Source organism: Scyliorhinus canicula, chromosome 14, assembly GCF_902713615.1.
Source record: "Scyliorhinus canicula chromosome 14, sScyCan1.1, whole genome shotgun sequence".
NCBI classification, from domain to species: domain Eukaryota; kingdom Metazoa; phylum Chordata; class Chondrichthyes; order Carcharhiniformes; family Scyliorhinidae; genus Scyliorhinus; species Scyliorhinus canicula.
The window spans coordinates 47,080,763-47,100,363 of NC_052159.1; the positions used below are offsets into that span (position 1 = coordinate 47,080,763).

General features: G+C 44.5%; 1 protein-coding gene across 3 annotated transcripts in view; it reads left to right on the plus strand.

Moving 5' to 3' along the window:
• flt3 (fms related receptor tyrosine kinase 3) overlaps positions 1-19,601 on the plus strand; it is a 119,017-nt gene that overhangs the window by 77,263 nt on the left and 22,153 nt on the right. For all 3 annotated transcript variants that reach the window (XM_038819015.1, XM_038819013.1, XM_038819014.1), the window contains exons 11-14: positions 8,108-8,214; positions 9,702-9,804; positions 16,784-16,968; positions 18,218-18,315. In XM_038819015.1, the coding sequence (XP_038674943.1) occupies positions 8,108-8,214; positions 9,702-9,804; positions 16,784-16,968; positions 18,218-18,315 (493 nt within the window). The remainder of the gene's footprint in view (positions 1-8,107; positions 8,215-9,701; positions 9,805-16,783; positions 16,969-18,217; positions 18,316-19,601) is intronic.

Below are 19,601 nucleotides of genomic sequence, written 5' to 3' on the forward strand. Positions count from 1 at the left end.
CATTCTGCCCGTGTCTGCGTGGGCCTCACCTCAACAACCCAAAAAGATGGGCAGGATAGGCCACATTAAATTGCCCCTTAATTGGGAAAAAAATTGGTTACTCTAAATTTATTAAAAAGGAAAAAAAAATCTACATTGTGTGAAAGAAAACAAAATCTCCACTGACAAAGGCCATTTGGAGCAGGGCATGAACTCTTTGCCTCTTCCTCTGACAGATGTAGGAACACTACCATTACGCCATTAGCTCACTTATATGCAGTGAGCTGTGTGTGCCTGTCAAATCAAATCAAAAAAGTTAAAATGGAGTGCAGTTGACCTCACACGTACACATGACCCAACCACAAAATTCCAAGGTACCATTGCACTTCCCATTTGCTGCAATAATACTGAACTATTAATGTAATCAATAAGCTGAAATAAAATTAAACTAAAGCATGTAATCACATATATCCAGTTTTTAAAGTTCATCAGATTAGACATCATCAGCCTAATGCCTGAGGTCACCTTGAGCAGCAGCACATTTCAGATGTGATATAAAATATTTGTTTTAATTGCATTTTCTGTTTAGAATGATTCTCTGAAAACGCCATTAAATGTACCAGTGGCATAAAGAGTTATCAAACGAATATTGAATCTGAATTTGAATTAAATGTTGCAACTATACCTAGAATTTTTAAGCAACCTAGTTATGGGGTTTCAAAATCTGACTGAAATTCCCTGTTAATTTTGAATCCAATCAAAAATCTTCCTTTCATATCAGAATTTTAGAAATATTCCCTAAAATGCTGTGTTACCTTCCCAGTTGGTGTTATAACTGGACGGGAAGATTCCAGGGTGGAACTCTGGCTTAATTTTTGCTTTTTTATAAAACATGGAGGAACATAGTCACAGGACCGCTAATTAGTTTTAACAACAAGATTTTTAAAAATCAGTAAACATGCAAAATGTGGATTATAATACAATATTCCTTTAATCCCCCCCCCCCCTCCCACCTTATCTTAACAAATACAGAAAGATTTTAAGATCAATATGGATTACAAAGCACATCTTAAGCTACAGTGGTCCCTTTAACACAAAGCTCCTTTTAAGCACACAGATTGGCTGTGATCAAATACACATATAGCTGGATTCTTCTACTCCGCCTACCGCAAGATCACCACAGGCGGGATGAGCACCATGTAAAAGTCCATTGACCTTGGGCGGGAATTTCCGGGTCGCCGGGTGGGCGCAGCTGGAGAATCCCGCCCATTCTCTGCTCATACACACACTCCACTCTGAGGCCAAGTACCTCTGGTTTTCTCCTCAGATACTCCCCAGATGATTGGTATACTGTGAACCCGTCTTGTCTCACTGAAGTCCTGCTTCCTCACAAGAATTCTGTTTCCAAAAATCATACTTTCAAATTTTCTTTTAAATTATACTTCCCCTCCATTGCTTCCATCAAGGTTTCACTTTCAGATTTTACATCTCTCCCTTGAGATTTCCTTTGTCTTAAAGGCTTTTACACAGACTCCGGGGTCCATCCACCAATTTCCACAATTATTTCAAATAATGTCTCCCAAACCATACTTTCTCACAACCTTAGCACTACTGCAGGTATCTTTCGGACCTCTCACAATCCAATGCCTTTTCAATTCTCTGTGACTTTACCGTACAGCAATCTGTTTTGTTTCCTCTGTCCATTAACTCCAGACTTTATGGTAAATTCTCTTCATTTGTTTAGTTTCCTTAACTAGTTGGACTTCAGCAGTGGGATTCTCCGAAACAGGCGCGATGGCCCAACGCCGGCGTCAAAAACGGCGCGAACCACTCCGGCATAGCGAAATTCTCTGCACTTCCGGGGGCTAGGTGGACGCCGGAGTGGTTGGCGCCATGCCAGCTGGCGCCAAAGGGACTGCACGAGTCTGCGCATGCGCCAGAGGGCAGGCGTGATCCCGTGCATGCGCGGAACCACTGGCGTTTTCTGGCGCATGCGCAGGGGGGTGTCTTCTCCGCGCTGGCCATGGAGGAGCCCTACAGGGGCCGACGCGAAAGGAAGAAGTGCCCCCACGGCACAGGTCCGCCCGCAGATTGGTGGGCCCCGATCGTGGGCCAGGCCACCGTGGGGACCCCCCGGGGTCGGATCCCCCCGTGCCCCCAAGAGGACCGCCCCAGCCGACTTACCTGCCAGGTCCCGCCGTGTGGGACCATGTCTAATCCACGCTGGCGGGACTGGCCAAAAACCGACGGCTGCTCGGCCCATCGGGGCCTGGAGAATTGCTGGAGGGGCCGCTTCCAACAGACCCTGACCTGCGTGGCATGAACCCACCCCCGCCCAAAAACCGGCACCGGAGAATACGGCAACCGGCTTCAGAGTGGCGGGGCAGGATTCGCGCCGCTCCCTGGGGATTCTCCGACCCGGCCGGGGGGGGGGGGGGGGGGGGGGGGGGGGTTCGGAGAAGGTTTCTGGCATTTGTTTCCTTAACCATTACAGGCGGCAAGGTGCTAGCACTGTTACTTCACAGCTCCGGGATCCCAGGTTCGATTCCCGGCTTGGGTCACTGTGCAAAGTCTGCACGTTCTCCCTGTGTCTGCGTGGGTTTCCTCCGGATGCTCCAGTTTCCTCCCTCAGATCCCAAAAGACGTGCTGTTAGGTAATTTGGACATTCTGAATTCTCCCTCTGTGTACCTGAATAGGCGCCGGAATGTGGTGACTAGCGGCTTTTCATAGTAATTTCATTGCAGTGTTAATGTAAGCCTACTTGTAACAGTAAAGATTATTTATTTATATTTATTTATTTATAGTATGGCCTTTCTTCTAGCAAAGCTGACCGATGTTCCCTCTTTAGCCTTCTAAAACCACCTGCTTCTTGCAGAGCTGTGAGAGCTGCCTTCTCTCTCAATACCTGGGCTGGATTCTCCATTTTGGAGACTAAGTCCCCATGCCAGCGTTAAAACGATGGTTGTTTACGCCAGGAAATCTGGCGCAAAATGGCCAACAATTTCTGTTTTGCTGAGGGCTAGCAGGGAGGCAGCATAGCTGCCAATACGGCCCTGAGCACTTCTGGTACCGTGGCCGTGCATGCGCATGGCGGTGGCCTGCCGCGGCCATGCCGTGCTTCCTGGCGGACTTAACCCACGGACCCGGACCATAAAAATAGTGCCCCCGTTCGGCCGCTCGCGCGCCCGGGAACGCCAGCCCAAAGAGCCCCCAACTCCAAATGAAGCCCCCTGCCCACGAATCGGCCCTTTCCCGACTGTGGGGGCCCCGGACTGAGTCCGCAGCTGCCATGCGAGGTTCCCAGTCAGGGACGGAGCATCATATGGCGGGTCTCAGACAATGGCGTGGATAATCGGTGTGGCGTACTCCTAGAGTATGCCGCTTTTCAGGAGGTGGAGAATACAAAAATGGTACCACTCCCGATACTGTCGTCAAAACAGATTCTCAGTCCGTCGTCGAACGAGATTTTGGCGTTGGGGAGCGGAGAATCCAACTGCAATAAAATTAGCTGAACTAAATATGTAAAGGTTCTCTACCTTATATGGCCCCAGTTGCTAAGCTACCACTGATGGTTTATTTGCTCTTCACACCGTAGCCTTCTCTAAGCACAATAGAATCACAGTTGGAATTGAAACCAACCCCCACATATACAAGCAGCCTCATCCGGCATGAATCTAACTATAGATTTTACCCTTCCAGGCACAGAAACATTAAACTAAAACCACTTAAAACTATGCCTTATTTCTAATGTTTACCAATGCAAATATAAATCACTTAAACTACCATTATTTTCCTAACAGCTGATAAAATGATATTGTGCAAAAATGTAAAATGTTTACAACTATAAAAATTTTAAATGGCAATTCTCTTGAGTTGTTCATCATTTACGTTATTTGTTACATCTGTTTATTTATTGCTGCACTGTGCCTGCTGAAGTATAATGTGCTGTAAACTTTAATCCAGAAAGTAAATATAAATTGGAGATTCTTTAAAAAAACATAACATATGTATTTCAGTGATATCCTTTTTGGCATTTAAAAAATATATTGACTTAATAGGGGTGAACTTTTTATTTCTCAGGGTGAAACTTTAGGCATGGATACTAAGGGTTATAGAACCAAGACCCTGATAAAAAGAATGGTGGAACATGCTCAAGGGCTGAATGGCCTGCTACTGTTCCAACACTCCTGGGACATCACTTGACATACCATTTTTGGTATAATCTTTATTAGTGTCAGAAGTAGGCCTACATTAACACTACAATGAAATTACTGTGGAACTCCCCTAGTCGCCACACTATGGCACCTGTTCAGGTACACTGAGGGAGAATTCAGAATGTCCAATTCACCTAACATGCTTCTTTTGGGTTTGGGACTTATGGGAGGAAACCGGAGCACCCGGAGGAAACCCACGCAGACACTGGGAGAACGTGCAGACTCCATACAGACAGTGACCTAAGCTGGGAATCAAACCCGTATCCCTGGCGCTGTGAGGCAACAGTGTTAACCATTGTGCTACCGTGCCACCCTATTATGTGACATAACTGCCTAAAGTGGGCAAATTGTGTTTGAATGTAGATAAAATGAAGTTCATACTCACATAAACTGACTGGAGAGAGCATATCCTTGGACACGCACAGCATTAACTGCCATTATGATGCTGAGATGTCCAGTGAAATATTTACAATTATCTTTATTAAGTACTATATATTCCACTTAATGTGCATGAAATATCAAGATAAGTTGGACTTTACCCTTTCTGTCCAATGGAGACTAGACAGGCAGGGAAATAAAATACTCCTGGTCACTTACCTGTTCAAAAACCCCCTCCTGGACATTTTGATTCCAATTTCATCAGATATATCCCAACAGGGAAAATAACTGCCAAGCCAATTCCAGTGGAGTTATGATTCACAAATGCTAATCTAGATCCAATCATGGCATAGGGCCCTGATAGCGATTTTAACTTTGATCTGAGTGGGAAAGCCATTGTGGATTTCTTGCCAGATAAAGAACAGAATGAAGCGGATCAGGAAGCTGGAACAGTTCTCCAGGTAAGTTTTTATAACATTCTGTTTTGAGGCCAGGAGGAGACAGATGTGCTCTTCTGAGTCCCACAAAAACGTCTAGGTCTCTGAGGCCTGAGGATACTCCTCCTCTCCCGACACCGGAACTTCATACTTACCTGAGTGCTGGCAGGCAGCTCTTGTCTGGCTGATATTCTCAAGGCTGGCAACTGCCTGCAGGGAGCAGTTTACCAGTGGCACGTTAATGATGCTTGGCGGTTAAAATTACCTTGGCCGCAGAACTGCTGCAGGCAGATGAAACAATAAATTTACTGGCTATTAATAATACACCCAAGATCTCCGAAGTTAATGTTTGCCATTGTAAACCATTTCTTATTTGCATGAACAGGAATACATAAAATTAACGCAGAAAATGGTGACTAATTTAAAGGTTCACCTCTAACAAACTGGAATTGTATTAAGTATCAAGGTGCAGGACGTCAGGTACAGTGCACCAAGTTATCCCAGAACACAAGTTAATGTCAGTGGTTCAGGCTGCACCATCAGGTAATGGCACAGAGTGAAAGTGAGAGGGCGTATGTCATCCCAAGCCATTGCCAATAAGCCTTTGGTTACCTCATGATATTGGTAGAGACTTAAGCAAGTTGGTTACCTACCTGGTTGTGGCATAAGGTATATGAAGTCTTGGGAAAAAATAGGAGGAGAAAATAGTAGTGAACAAAAATACGGTCAACTTTTGTACCCAATTCAGGAGTGCAGCTTTGGGAAATTTCTTGATTCCACAAACCTGGGTCAGGAGAAAGCACCCCAAATTTTCAGATTTTAATTACAGGTTGGCAGTTGCAACCAAGAATCAGATCTGACACCCCCAGGCTGTGTTCGGAAGCTGTCTCAAGAGCTGCCAGTGCAGACTGTTTAAAATACCTGCATCAGTGCTCAGGGTCTTTGTCCTAGTTAGAAAAAAACAATGACCCCCCCAGCTCTTTAACTCTCACTCCCTCATCCCCTACACATTCCTTATGCTCTATCTATGCCAACTTATGCCAACCATGTCCCTCTATCCACACCAAAGGTTAGTCATGCCCTCTACAATACCTTTGCCTCTCTGCCCACTCCCAGTGGCCTCTCACCCTTTATGCCAACCTTTGCCTCTCTACGAACCCTCCATGGCCATTTATAGCCCCTATTCCAACTTTGTGCCAGACCCATGCCAACCCATGACCCCTACTCTTTCCCATCACACTTAATAGTCCCTACATCAACATAATGGCAACGTATGTAAACCTATGCTCCCCATTCACCATTTTCTGCCTTAATGCTCTCCATGCAATTCACCCAGTATCCACCATGGTATTTTGTTGCAGACTTCACTATGTTATAGAATACACTCTCAGTGATAACATTTAAATTCCTTCAAGTACTTCATCCTTAATTAAACAAACATATTTTTCAAGTGCTTAATCCCAATTGAAGACACAATTCTATTCATAGCCCCACATCAAAGACAGCTATTCCTTTATAGCTACTTGGAGGTCAATCAAACTGTGAATGTACAGGCCCTCCACTTGATCATGATAGGTTGTGGAAACAGTCAAGCAACACTAATTATGACACCAACAAATAGTGAAACAGCAATGACATTTTTGTTTTCGACTGCAGGCTGTATTTTACCACTCAAAATTCAAAGGGTTTAAGGGTTTAAATAATTTGACACCTTAACAGTTCCACAGACCTTATCCACTTTTTATGCATGCTCACTTATTATGCATACTCTTAGCAATCCCAAAAGGGTAACTGATCTCACCCAAAGGGCACCAGACCTGTCCCAAAGGGCACCTTACCTCTCTAAAAGAGGATCTTACCTGCCCAAATACCACACCTTTCTTTCAAACGTCTGAAATCCAAGAGTCATGTAGACTCTAAGATGGCCACCTGCAAAGGACCATGGGAATTATGGCAAACCCAGGACTCAGACAGATACAGAGCCTATATGTACCTGAAACACAGGTAAACAGACCTGTTCGAAACCCCCGTTTGTTTGCATCTTAATGGCCCATTTTCCCAGGACAATAGAACTCCAATCAAGCACCCAGTACAGCCACAGACTGATCGGCGCCACTCCCCTTACTCAGAAAGCACAACTGCCAAGGTCAATGAGCGCTTAGGACCCGCCTAGCCACCAAGGCACCCGCCCCTTTATTGGCCAAAATCGAAGACAGTGATCAGAGCCCTGTTGAACTATAGGCTCCAAGGTTAAGGACCGCCCCAAAGAGGGATAAAAAAGGACAAAGCCATGTGTTCTGTCTCTTTTGGATCTGGCTTGTGCCAACCCAATCGTAGCAGGAACAGCCAGCCAAGTTAAGACCAACGATCGCTACCTGACGGATGAGCCCAGCAGAGACCGAGCCACTTTCTTCGAACCAGCCAAGTGAAACCCAGATAAAGGCCTTATCCATTTGCACAGTGCCAGTCACCCTGAGGTTAAGTATAGATTATTGTAGCTGATAGGTGTTGTTTAATTCGTAGAAGATATTGTGTTTGCATGTCGAGATAGCTCTTGTATATGTAAATAAACCATCTTTTGAAGTAACTAACTTGTTGTGTGGTCATTTGATCAATATAAGCGAAGGCTTGTGATTCACCAACATTATTATAGAGCAACAGTCATTTTTTGGAAATCACAATAATTAAAATTGGATCAGTTTGAAGGCATTTTGCATGTGCAGCTGTCTCTGTGAACCATGGATGTGTGAAGTTCAAACCATCCGTTATCCGCTTCTGGTGAAAATAGTGGATTCTACATTCAGGGGAGGGACCTCCTGAATCAGGGTTCCATTTTGCCTCAGGTGCAGAGCCCTTCTGCCTCTGTGTAAAGTCAGATATTAGGACTGATTTTAGCACTGGCAGAGTGACGCAGAAGAAAACTTCTAAATTGTACCTGGAAAGATCAAAGAAGTCCACACTCAGATTCCATTTATAAGTTGTACTTGATGCATTTAATTTGCCTTAAATGTTTTCATGGCAACATTTTCCCTGCTAAGGATACGATTTATTGTTTATTACATAATAATCTAATTCTTATTCTTTCTGCTGTTTCCTAGGTATTCTGCCTCATTGTGTGGTAATAATCATGAACCAGGAATCTATGAATTTTTTGCAGAAAATGAGGAGACAGAATTTCAGAGATTTGTTACTATATATATAAAAAGTAAGTCCGAATTACTGAGTTTAGTATATAAACTTCCAGGAGCACATTTAATTTGAATTTACTTTCTACTTAGAGAAGAAAAATGGTGCAGTTAATTATTCAAGTTTCATGAAAATAATACAATGTGTAATTTGAATGCCAAAGGTCTAAGTGGACAATGATTCCGGATTACAGAATTTGACACAGCCACAATCTTGTGGTTTCCTTGGTGTAGAATGTCCATTGAAAGGCAGGGATCCTCTGGAACCACCTGCAAGACACAGGATCTGTGATGGCCTGAAGAATCCTGCGTCGAGACAAAATCAGGATTCGCACCCGGAAGGAGACCCGTCACAAATCTCCATGCCCATCCCGCTGGCCATAGCAGGAAATAGCAGGTTTCCTGATATCCCAGTCAGGCTTCCCGCACCAACCCAGCAGGACCATGCAAACAGCTTATTAGAGCTACTTTACATGTCATTGAAGGACAGGATGCATCGTTCACTAGCCAGCTGGGATGCTCGGCTTCCCCCCCAGCTGAAAGTCTCGCTGGCTTGAATTGGTGCAAATATTGAGAAACATTAATCCTGGTGGCTTGCAGTCCGAGGGGTGGCAAGGCAGTCAGTACCCCCACCCCCAGCAATTGCCACCAGGATGCCAAGGGGAGTCCTTCTTGGGACGTGGGGATCAGGGGCACTTGAGCTGGGCTGGATCGCCTCAAGTTAGATGACTTCACTGAGATGGGGCTCATTTGGCTGTTCTCCTCATCTGCAGCCTTTAAGCCCCTTAAACAGTCAGCCAGTATGTAAAAAGTAAGGTTTTCTCATAATAAAGTGAAAGCGCTCTCATCTGTACCCCTGAACTCTTTAAAGTCTGATAGTATGCCAAATGTAAAGGTCTGTTAGAACAAGGTGAAAGTTATCCCTTTAAAGCGGTGGAAACCTTTGAGGTGGGGGTGTTAAGTGTGGGAGGATGAGGGGAGGAATGTGGGGGGGTCTGTGGGAATTGAAGGGGCGCACTGAGGGTGGGGAGCCCTTGCCAGTGATTAGGGTTGGATGTGGATGCCCCCGCCAGGGATCCGGTGGGGGGGCTGCAGCAGCTATTTAAGATCAGAGTGCCCTTTAAAAAGGGCGCTCTGATCTCAGAGGTGGGGGACCTGTCAGAGTGATTAGGTGCTGTCCTCTCAGTTACAGCGTGGACCCCGGTGTACCACAGAATGGCATGGAAAAGCCGATTCTGCAAAAAACTATTTCCAAATGCCATAGGATCAATGGCACGTTGGGGTCGTTCCGAGGGTACCACCCTCGTTTTCTCGCTGGCTGGAGCACTTAGTCACACATGTAAGAAACGACCATTTCTGGAATTAACTGGTTGAAATACAGGGAACATGAGTTACATCTGTGGAATTGCTGTTTTTATTGCCTTAGCAGCTTAGATGAACCTGATTGCCTCTTCATATAGCCTCAAAGAGGACTATCTATTAAATTTGCAAACTGTACTTTCTACAGAAAAACCATCACTAGAGCTAGCATTGAGGAAAAATAATATCTTGTGCAAGTCCACAAGCCATCCATCAGCCACAGTGACTTGGAAAAAATGCAATGGAAATTCGTAAGTAATTTTTTATTTTTATATTATTTTTTAAAATTTAGAGTACCCAATTATTTTTTTTCCCAATTAAGGGGCAATTTAGCGTGGCCAATCCACCTACCATGCATTTATTTGGGTTGTGGGGGTGAAACCCACGCAGACATGGTGAGAATGTGCAAAGTCCACACTGACAGTGACCAAGGGCCGGGATTGAACCCGGGTCCTCAGTGCTACAGGCAGCATTGCTAACCACTGCACCGCCGTGCCACCCCCCAGAAAATCATAAGTAAAACAAACAAGCAACAAGATTCTGCTATAACTGTAATGGAGTGATTTCCTACCCCCCCCCCCCCCCCCCCCCCCCCCATTGATTATGAACATTTGTTTTCTGGTGCAGCAGCCCAATCAATTCCAAGTGATTTAACTCAAGGCAAAAATATTCTGTCATTTACTTCTATGGAATTGACTTTAGGAACACTCCTTTTTGGCACATTTAAAACCTTGAGGCCATTTGCAATAGTAAAAGCAAATGTAAAACACCCCATTTAGTATTCTTTCCTTACATTGATCAATAAACTAACCTGCCCTGCAAACTCTACCAATGGACCTAACTAGCCCATGATCATATTAGGGGTAAAAGTCAATTTCAGATTAGGGGCCCTGGATGGCAACTGATCAGCTGTCTGTTTGCACTTTCCAAGTCAACTAAAGTAAATTTATTGGGCCAATCCACTAGTGTCTATTTTGCAGCCCTGCCAAGTTGAATTTTACCCCCCATCGTATCACCTGACATAATTTTAAAGAATGCTATTATTGCTTCTACCATCTGCAATACTTTTTATTAACACTCTTAATCATGGTTTTAGTTATTCTAAGTTCAGTTGTGTACCTGGCTCTCTGCTATTGATGGCTGGTTCCTTTATCCCTGGTGAATTCTTCTTTTTTGTGGTTATTTACCTTACAAATCTACCCGTTAAACCACTTGAGTTTGACTTTTACCACATCTTCATTTTTATCTGAGAAATATACATTTGGATTGGAGAGGAATTTTGGAGATATTTTTCCTCAAATTGGGGGTCACGGGGTAGAATTCCACTCCTCTCCAGTGATATTGTGCCATTTAAGTCAGAATGGGTGAGTCAGGACAAAGGATTGGTGAAGTGAAAAAATAAGTGATTTACCTCCAAAACTACATGTTCTACATTATTTGTCATCTTATACGCTGGTTCAATATTGGGTTTGCTTGGATTAGGCCCCACAGACAGAAATGGCCAGCGGCCCCAATGGTGACATTGCAAATTTCTGCCAGGTACTAATAGTGTAAGCTCCAGGTATTATTTGGACTTAAATTTTAATCATGTTCATTGAGGTTTTAACCATTTAGGCAAAAGGAGACAGTTTGGTGAAGTAACTCAGGGAATCTTTCAGGGAATAAGTTGTCGACACCTACTAAAGGCAGGGTGGGACTTGAATAGTGTACTAAGGCTATTGCTTTCCGGTTTCGTCTTGGGCAGAAGTTGACACTCGATCTCTCTTCACTCTCTATAACTTCTGCTTCCGTCACTTGCTGCACAATTTGTTCAGTGAAAGCTTCTGCTTATTAACTCATTCCAAGCCACAACCCACAGTGTGATCAGTGATGTTATTGCATTCTAAGTGGCCTAAATGAGTTGATGCTAATTCTGAATGAGCAAAAAGGGAGAGTTGATTGGTAAAGGAGCCTGGCAGGGAAGATGGTGGAACAGCAAAGGCAGGAGGTTTTAGGGGTTAAATGGGAGGCACAACAGAGGTTCATCCCAAGGAGGAGGAAAGATGCTAAGGGGAAGGCAAGGCAGCCATGGCTGACAATAGAGAGCCTGCAGCACAATGTCAGCATCATGGGTGGTGGTATCCAAGACATGGCTCAGTCTGTGACAGCCATGGCTGAGCCCCTCGACAGCTTGTCCCAGACACAGGTGGACCTTGCCAAGGCACTGGGGAACATGCCCCAGTCTCAGGTATGCATTGCAGAGGCACTGCAAAGCGTGTCCCAGTTGCTGAGGAATGTGTCCCAAGCACAGGTGGACAATGCTGAGGCACTCCAGAGCATGGCCCAATCGCACAGAAACATCGCTGAGGGTGTCAGCACCACGGTACAGACAATGGGGAGCCACCAGGGCTGGCAGAGCCAGATGATGCTCACTCTGGAGCTCACTCCAGCTGCCATTCTGTCCCAAGGTGGCCCCTAGAGCAGGTTATCATCACCCTCGTGCCTTGTATATTGACCCGTTGACAGTGCCAAAACAGGCCCCTCGCACTGGAGTGATGTTACACTGACCCTGGGAGGGTGGAACAAGGTAGTTGGGGGTAGTGAAATGGGAATGGGTGGACGGGTGAGGGAGTGGTTAGGTAAGGGGAGGTGGGCTGGGTGGGAAGGGGAGAGGGGGTAAGGTGACAGACAAAGCCCCGTTCTATGAGAAGCAGGCCAAGGATGTGGACCTCCCTGGTACTCTGGGCATGCTGGTCTCTCTCCGCTGCTGCCTGCCCTCCATCGACCGGTTGCTCCTTCAAGTCCTCCCCGGGCCCATCCTCCAGCCCCTCCTGGTCCAGCCTTTTCTCGTCCTACTACTCAGACGAGGCCTCATGACCCGCCTCCTCTGTCTTCCGCACATCGTCTCACTACTGTGCCAGGGTCATAGAATCATCAAATTTACAGTACAGAAGGAGGCCATTTGGCCGATTGAGTCAGCACCGGCTCTTGGAAAGAGCACCCTACGTAAGCTCACACCTCCACCCTATCCCCATAACCCACTAATCCCATATAACCTAAGTGCAATTTAGCCTGGCCAATCCACCTAAATTGCACATCTTTGGACTGTGGGAGGAAACCGTAGCACCCGGAGGTAACCCACGCAGACACTGGGAGAACATGCAGACTCCGCACAGACAGTGACCCAAGCCGAGAATCAAACCTGGGACCCTGGAGCTGCGAAGCAACTGTGCTAACCACTGTGCTGCCATGCTGCAGGTTGTGGAGAAATTCAGAACCCGCCAACGGGAGTGGGACTGTTAGATCAAAAAGTGATTGGAGCCTGGCGCAGATCCTGATTTTGGCCTCTCCAGCGATCTAACCAGCTCGCATGGGTCTGTGCCAGACGCAACGCGGCTGTTAGATCATATCCTTCATGTCTGCTTTTACTTGAGATAAGACAGCATGCGATGTCTAATAACATGGATTCATTGGATGTCTAATTGATCTATGGGACTTCATTAAAACAAGTACATATCAATGTGTTTTTGCTATATATGTTTTTGTTATAGCTCTCAGTGCTTGGTATAAGCCAGTTAAACTTAGAGAATAGTTCTGTAAACTTACAAAGTTACCGAAGTTACACTAAGTCTTTATAAAATACCATCGGTGCTTGAAAGTGATTGGTCAGCTGAACATAACACAGCACATACAATAACAAAAATTAAATTTTAAAAGAACTACAGAGTTACAAAAGCTCATTACAGAATTTAATTCTAAATGTACAAATTCAAAGATAGTTACACTGTGCCAAATAAAGTCACTTCGCTTAAACATCACAAGTTAAACTGCGCTAATTTAATGCACAAGGCTTAATGTTTTAATACTTGTTCTTCTTTGCACAAAAAGGACTTTGAAGTTAGAGAACGGAGCTGATAATTTTAATGGCAAGGTAGTTGGGTGGTTCTGAACCAGTAATTGTTTAACTTTGATGTCTTACATCACCACTAATGGCGACATGTTCTTTGTCCCTTGTCAAGTTTGAGGATATATTAGGCTATATGTCTTGTGCAATGTCCCTGTATGATCCTGGTTGGGGTTTGGTGGTGAAGAGCAAAGTTGAATCCGAGAGAATCCTTGTTTGATTGGGGTGGTTGGAGATGGCTGGATTGGAGCCCAGCTTACGCTGGTGGTTTTGCTGGTGAGCGGGATTTTGCCTTGGCGGTGCTGTGTGCAGCAGGATGATGACTGCCATTGCAAATGATGCTCTGGATGATGATCTCAGCTCGGTGGTGCAGGTATATGGTGTTCACTTTGAACTGCAAAGTATCCTTGCGAGAAATGTTAACAGGGTACACTGTATTGGGTCTTTGAGGCCTGGGGTCAGGTTGAGACCCTGACCATTGGTCTTTTGCTGTCTTGTCCATGATGCTTGACATGAGGGTTTCGCGGCGGCTGGCCATGTCGAGTCATCGCCCCTGGCTAGGGCTTGGGTTTCTGGTGACTTGGACACTTTGTTTGAAGGTACCTTTGAGACATCCCAAGTATTCAATGTTCCTGTCATGGCCTTGGCCTTTCCAAATGACATTAATGTTATTTATAGACAGTTACTATCCTGCAGTTCTTCAATAACCTACGCTTCATTCCCTGGTGATTATGCTGTTGATTTCATGTCTTTTTTTGTGCTGTAATCCTTGCATCCATGGGATGGGAGTGTATTTTAGACACCCCTTATCTCATTTATAGAGAAGATGAGTGGAGTTACAGCCGTGTGATGGGTGGGTAGTTGGTGTAGTGGTGGGTAGAAGGGCTACATTAGTGGACGCTTGGATTGAGGATAGCTGCAGTTAGAGCTAATTGTATTGGGTTTTCATTTTGCTTTTTTTTTTGTTGCTGCTTTGAATTTTGAGAATCTGTACTTGTCTCCTTCGATGGCCTGTGCAGATCCATGTATCCTAGGTTCCTTCCAATTCTTTTTTGTGGTTGGCGTTTTTAGGGCTATTAGGATGGGGGGAAATGAGTGATGGAGCATACTGGGTGTGGTCAGTTTATCCCTGCTCGAATAGTTGAAGTGAGAGTCTGTATGCTACGTCTCGCCGTTGTTGGAACCCTTCTTCGGTTTGAGGTGGCTTGATGGGAGAGTTAGGCGCCCTCCTCCGGTGGTCTTACATATTACTTTTACTAAACATTCTCCTCATTATGGTGAGATCTTCCATGGGGAGGCAGTGGTTTTGTATCTTTTGAGGCACAGCTGCCCTATCCCCTAATATCCTTCTTACAAGGGCATACAGTGCTAGTCTGGAGGAACACCGTCTCATGGTTGTATCTCAGTTATCTTTATCCTGAGAACTTTTGTTCCTGGTAGCACACTGATGCACAATCAATGGACACGAAACGTAGATAAAGTCCGAACAATAGGCTTTAAAACACAAGAAGTGGACCCGGCAGCAGACACACAGAAGAATGGCAGACTGCTGGGGAACACAGGTTCTTATACCCTGCCTCGTAGGCGGAGCTACCTACCTCTCAGCCAATCGGCTGAGAGGCACATGACATACCTGGGCCAATGGGCAGCGAGTCCTCTGCACCAATGGCAGCTCACACTTCCAGGTACCGTAATACCCCTAGTCATACTACCACACACACCATTTTTATCCTGTCTTGTTTAATATGTTAGAAAGCGCTGACTACACTGACCATAATCAAAATGTATAGCTGCTGGTCCTCTCGGTGTGAATATGTGAAATGTGATAGTTATGTACTGTGCCTGAAGTTGGAATTATGTGGAATTGTGTGGTATGTGAAACATTCTTCTAGAATTGGGCTTCTTATATATTTTCTTTATATTTTTCTATTCCTGTTATGGTGGGGTTTGAGAATCTGTGATTTACTCCTGCTGGAGTACAGATGGGGTTGGAATCCAGAGGGAGGGGGTGACAGTATGTCATTGGTGCCTGTGGTGTTGCTGGAGCTGAGGGAGATATGCTCTAATGCGTGGCCAAACACGGAGCAAAGCATTTATCCTGAACTCACATGGTCATTGCGAGCAATCGCCGTGTGGGAAGGTGTGCATCATTTTACCATGCTTTCATGGTCATTTCTTCTCTCCCTTATTCTCTGGTGGTGCGTACAGAGGCACCAAGTTGAGACTAATGATTGTACTGAGCCAATTATATTGCTGTTCTCCCGTTCTCCTCTGTGTTGAGGCTATCTTTTGTGCTGAACTGTACCATTTCTATGATTTTGTGACGTTATTTGTTAACAATGAAAAACTTCAATAAAAATGCTTTACAAAAAACATCAATTTCCCACCAATAAGCAAGCTTTAAAAAATGTTATATCAAAAAATATTGAATGTACTACTAAACCATGTGGTGCGCACCAGTGACAGAAGTAAATAGTTCCATCTTCAGTGATTAAAGGTCAGGTTACTCACACTTGGAGAGCTAGACAATCTCATTAATAATGCTTACTTCTTGTAATAAATCCACTTTCGGCTGTATCAACAGAACTGCACCAAATTACCACTCTGAAAAATGTCAAAGAATACTTTGAGTAAACAGAAGGGGCAGCATAGTGGTTAGCACTGCTGCCTCACAGCACCAGGGTTCAATTCTGGTCTTGTCTGTGTGGAGTCTGCATGTTCTCCCTGTGTCTGCGAGGGTTTCCTCTGCGTTCTCTGGTTTCCTCCCACAGTCCAAATATGTGCAGATTAGGTGGATTGGAAACCAGAGCACCCGGAGGAAACTCACAGAGACACGGAGAGAACACGCAGACTCCACACAGACCATGACCCAAGCCGGGAATCGAACCTGGAGCTGTGAAGCAACTATGCTAACCACTATGCTACTGTGCTGCCCATAAATCTTAGAAAAATGTTCGTGGTATTGATCAAATATATTGATGCTCTTCTGTATTGAAAGCTAGTTTTCGTAAAATATTATGTAATTTTTAATGAATATTTGCACAATCATGTGAAGTATTTTGATACTTTTGCTCTGTTTTTAATAAGTGGGTAAAGCAAATGATTGCAAATACAACCCGAGGTTCCCTCTGCAGCACAATTTTTTTAATATTAGCTAATTTTATCAACATTCTCAAGACTTTAAACAAAATGCTGCAGCAAACAAAATAATAACGGGAGTTTTCAAGAATAAATATTAATTGGATGACATTTGTCCACTTAACTCAAACAGTTGTGTGAAGTTGATACAGGTGAGAATCAGAAATACAGATTTTTAATGTGTCCTTTTTTTTGTTGTTGTCATGAAGCTGTGTTGAAAGTGAAAATGTAACTGAGGGCATTCAAACTATCGTGTCAGATGGAAAAGAATTTGGATCCAAAAATGTAATGAGTTTGCTGGACACAACCGACATGACGGGTGGGTTTTCAATAGAGTGCTGTGCAGGGAATGCAGTAGGCTCAGTCTGCAAGAAAACCTACCTTCCAGAGCAAGGTAATGTCAATGTTGTATAATTATTGAAACTTCATTAGCGGCAACATTCTGAACTGATTATAATGCAAGGATCGGTAGTGTGAAATGGAATGCATATTCTAAGGGCTCTTCCTGTTGATTCCCTTGTTCCCATTTCTTTTACTTTGTTGCCATTTTGATCAATAGATATTTAATGGACATGTACCTTTAAGTCAAACAGAGGAAGTGAGGAACTCAAAAGTTGTGAAATGCTACACTATGCTATGGAGCTAAGGTATAGCTTCTGAACCGAAAAGCTCAGGGACTTTCTGGCACTCAATAAATTGGAGGTATTTGGTTCGATTGGTTGGCTGAAAGCCAATGAATTGGCCAAAGGCAGTATTCTACCCGGCGACAGGCGATGATTGGGTACGATCGATGTTAGATGGTTTTCAGAGAACCCAGGAAGGGACAGTTATGTCCTGGATGCTGAGAGAAGAAGCTGTGAGGTGTTGTCTCTCTCTCTCTGTTCCTCCAGAAATGCTGCCTATCTACTGTTTTCTGAACTTGCAGAGATATTTTGAGACCTGAATAAATCTACAGTGAAAACCATTACAGACTAAAAGCAAAAACCTCCAACTTAAGGTCCAGACTGAAGAAAGGTGTACTGGAAGACATACATCTAAAAAGAGACTTTTACCCCTTTTGTTTTTCATATTATTTCTTTCTTTATGCCCCTTTTCCCCCTGTGTATTTGTCTGCCTTGTGAATTTATGGATAGAGGCTGGGGGGAAGGGGGGAGGGGGTTAGGAATGGGACAACGTTTTTAAAAAACATTTTATTCAGGCATTTATGATTTTATAATAACAAAAAATACAAATATAAATCAGTGCATTACACCCTCCCAACCAACAACCATACCCAGCCAACGTGCCTTATACACACAATTCCCCAGTCCCTCCCTCTCCTCTCGTTGATCCCGCCTGAACAGAACTATAGGAATGAGATAATAATTAACCAGTTGTATTTGTTGAATATTTAATTATAGTTATTGCTATTAATAAAAAATAATTGTGTTTAAATTTACAACCCCGATGGCAATAGTTATTGGGTGGCCATAGAACAAAGACTGCGGTTATTTCCTCAGAATTAATTGTTGCAAATTGTGTTGTGACTCCGGGTCAAGTGGGGCTGGAATTGACTGTGTCCTAGCCCAGGGTACTGTAACATAATGGTTGTAGAATGGTGGCACTGTTATTTTCACACATATATACTTTTTTTATTAATCCAGGTACATCATTCCGGAAATTTATTTTATACATGACAGTTGGAATCTTTGTTCCAGTTACCTTCCTGTTAATAGTTTTCATATTCTACAAGTATCAAAGGGTAAATAAGTACCTTTCCTTATGACTATTGTATGTAACATGACTAAGCCAAAAAATGTGTTCCTGCCTGCACTTGACAATGGTTACTCAGATCACAAATGGCTCAAATCTGGTTGACCGACCGTTTGTTTCAGTTAACATTAATTGGTTTATTATTTTTTATTAATATACTGGAAAAGGAAATATGTTTTAAATCAACTATTCAAATCTGTTTTTGAAAGCAACTTTTTAATGGTGAAAAATTGCTGCACTTTCAAACCTTCCAGAGACTATTTTGCCGTAATATTTCTATGTGTTTCTTGCTATTTTTCGTACTACGGCAGCATTATTTTAACTTCAATCACACCCAGTGGTCTTTGAAGTTCCAGTGTCTCAGCTGTCGTCCCTTCCCTTTTTTTCTTCCAAACTATTCGGATAAGAGGGTTCATAATGAAAAGCCCTTGAGTCTCTAATGGATAGATATAGGTTGGGCTCCATTCTGGAGCCGAAGTGCTCCCACCAGAGGAGAATTGGGTCTGGTCTCCACTGGTGCTAGGAGCAATGCCCAAGTACGAGTCACAGTCCTTAGCCATGAAAATTTATGCGTGGTGGAGGGCACACCAGATTCTATCCAAATGTTGGTATCGGGCCACCATTTTGAGCAGGGGGCCTGATCCCAGCATCCAGCGGCAGGCCCCCTCCCTCCTACAAGGCATACCGTGACCACACTCCCCCCTGCTGACAAGGAGGGCACACCCAACCCCTCATCAAGGAATGGCACCCCCCCCCCCCCAGCCCCACAGCATGCACACATAAGGATGACCTGAAGCCCACCCTTTAGGTCTACCCCCTGGCACTGCCAATGGTGCTCTGTTCCCTGGCACATGGCACCTATAACCTGGCAGTGACACCCTACTGTCACTTTGCGGTGGAGCCAAAAGGAGGCACCAAGAGTCTTATTCCATTGCTAATGTGCCAATCTGCCACGACCAGCTGGAAAGGGGAGGGGGGGGGGCGGGTCTTTCAGCGGTCCTGGGAGTTGGGTGGTCTTGAGCTGTGGGTGAGGGGTTGACCCTGGGCCCTCCCCTGGGATGGGGTACCGTGCCTGGACTGCCCTTCTAGTCCGGGACATTCAGAAGATCACTCTTGGCATTGTGATCTCAGGCAGTCTATTGCTCAACAGCATCCTCCTTTCCATCTTCCTCATCTTCTTTCTGTTTTCCATTCAGCATTTCCCCTGAGGACTCAACCAATAACTCAATATGAGGGAAACTGTGTGCGACCCAGCATCCTATAGTGCTATGAAAC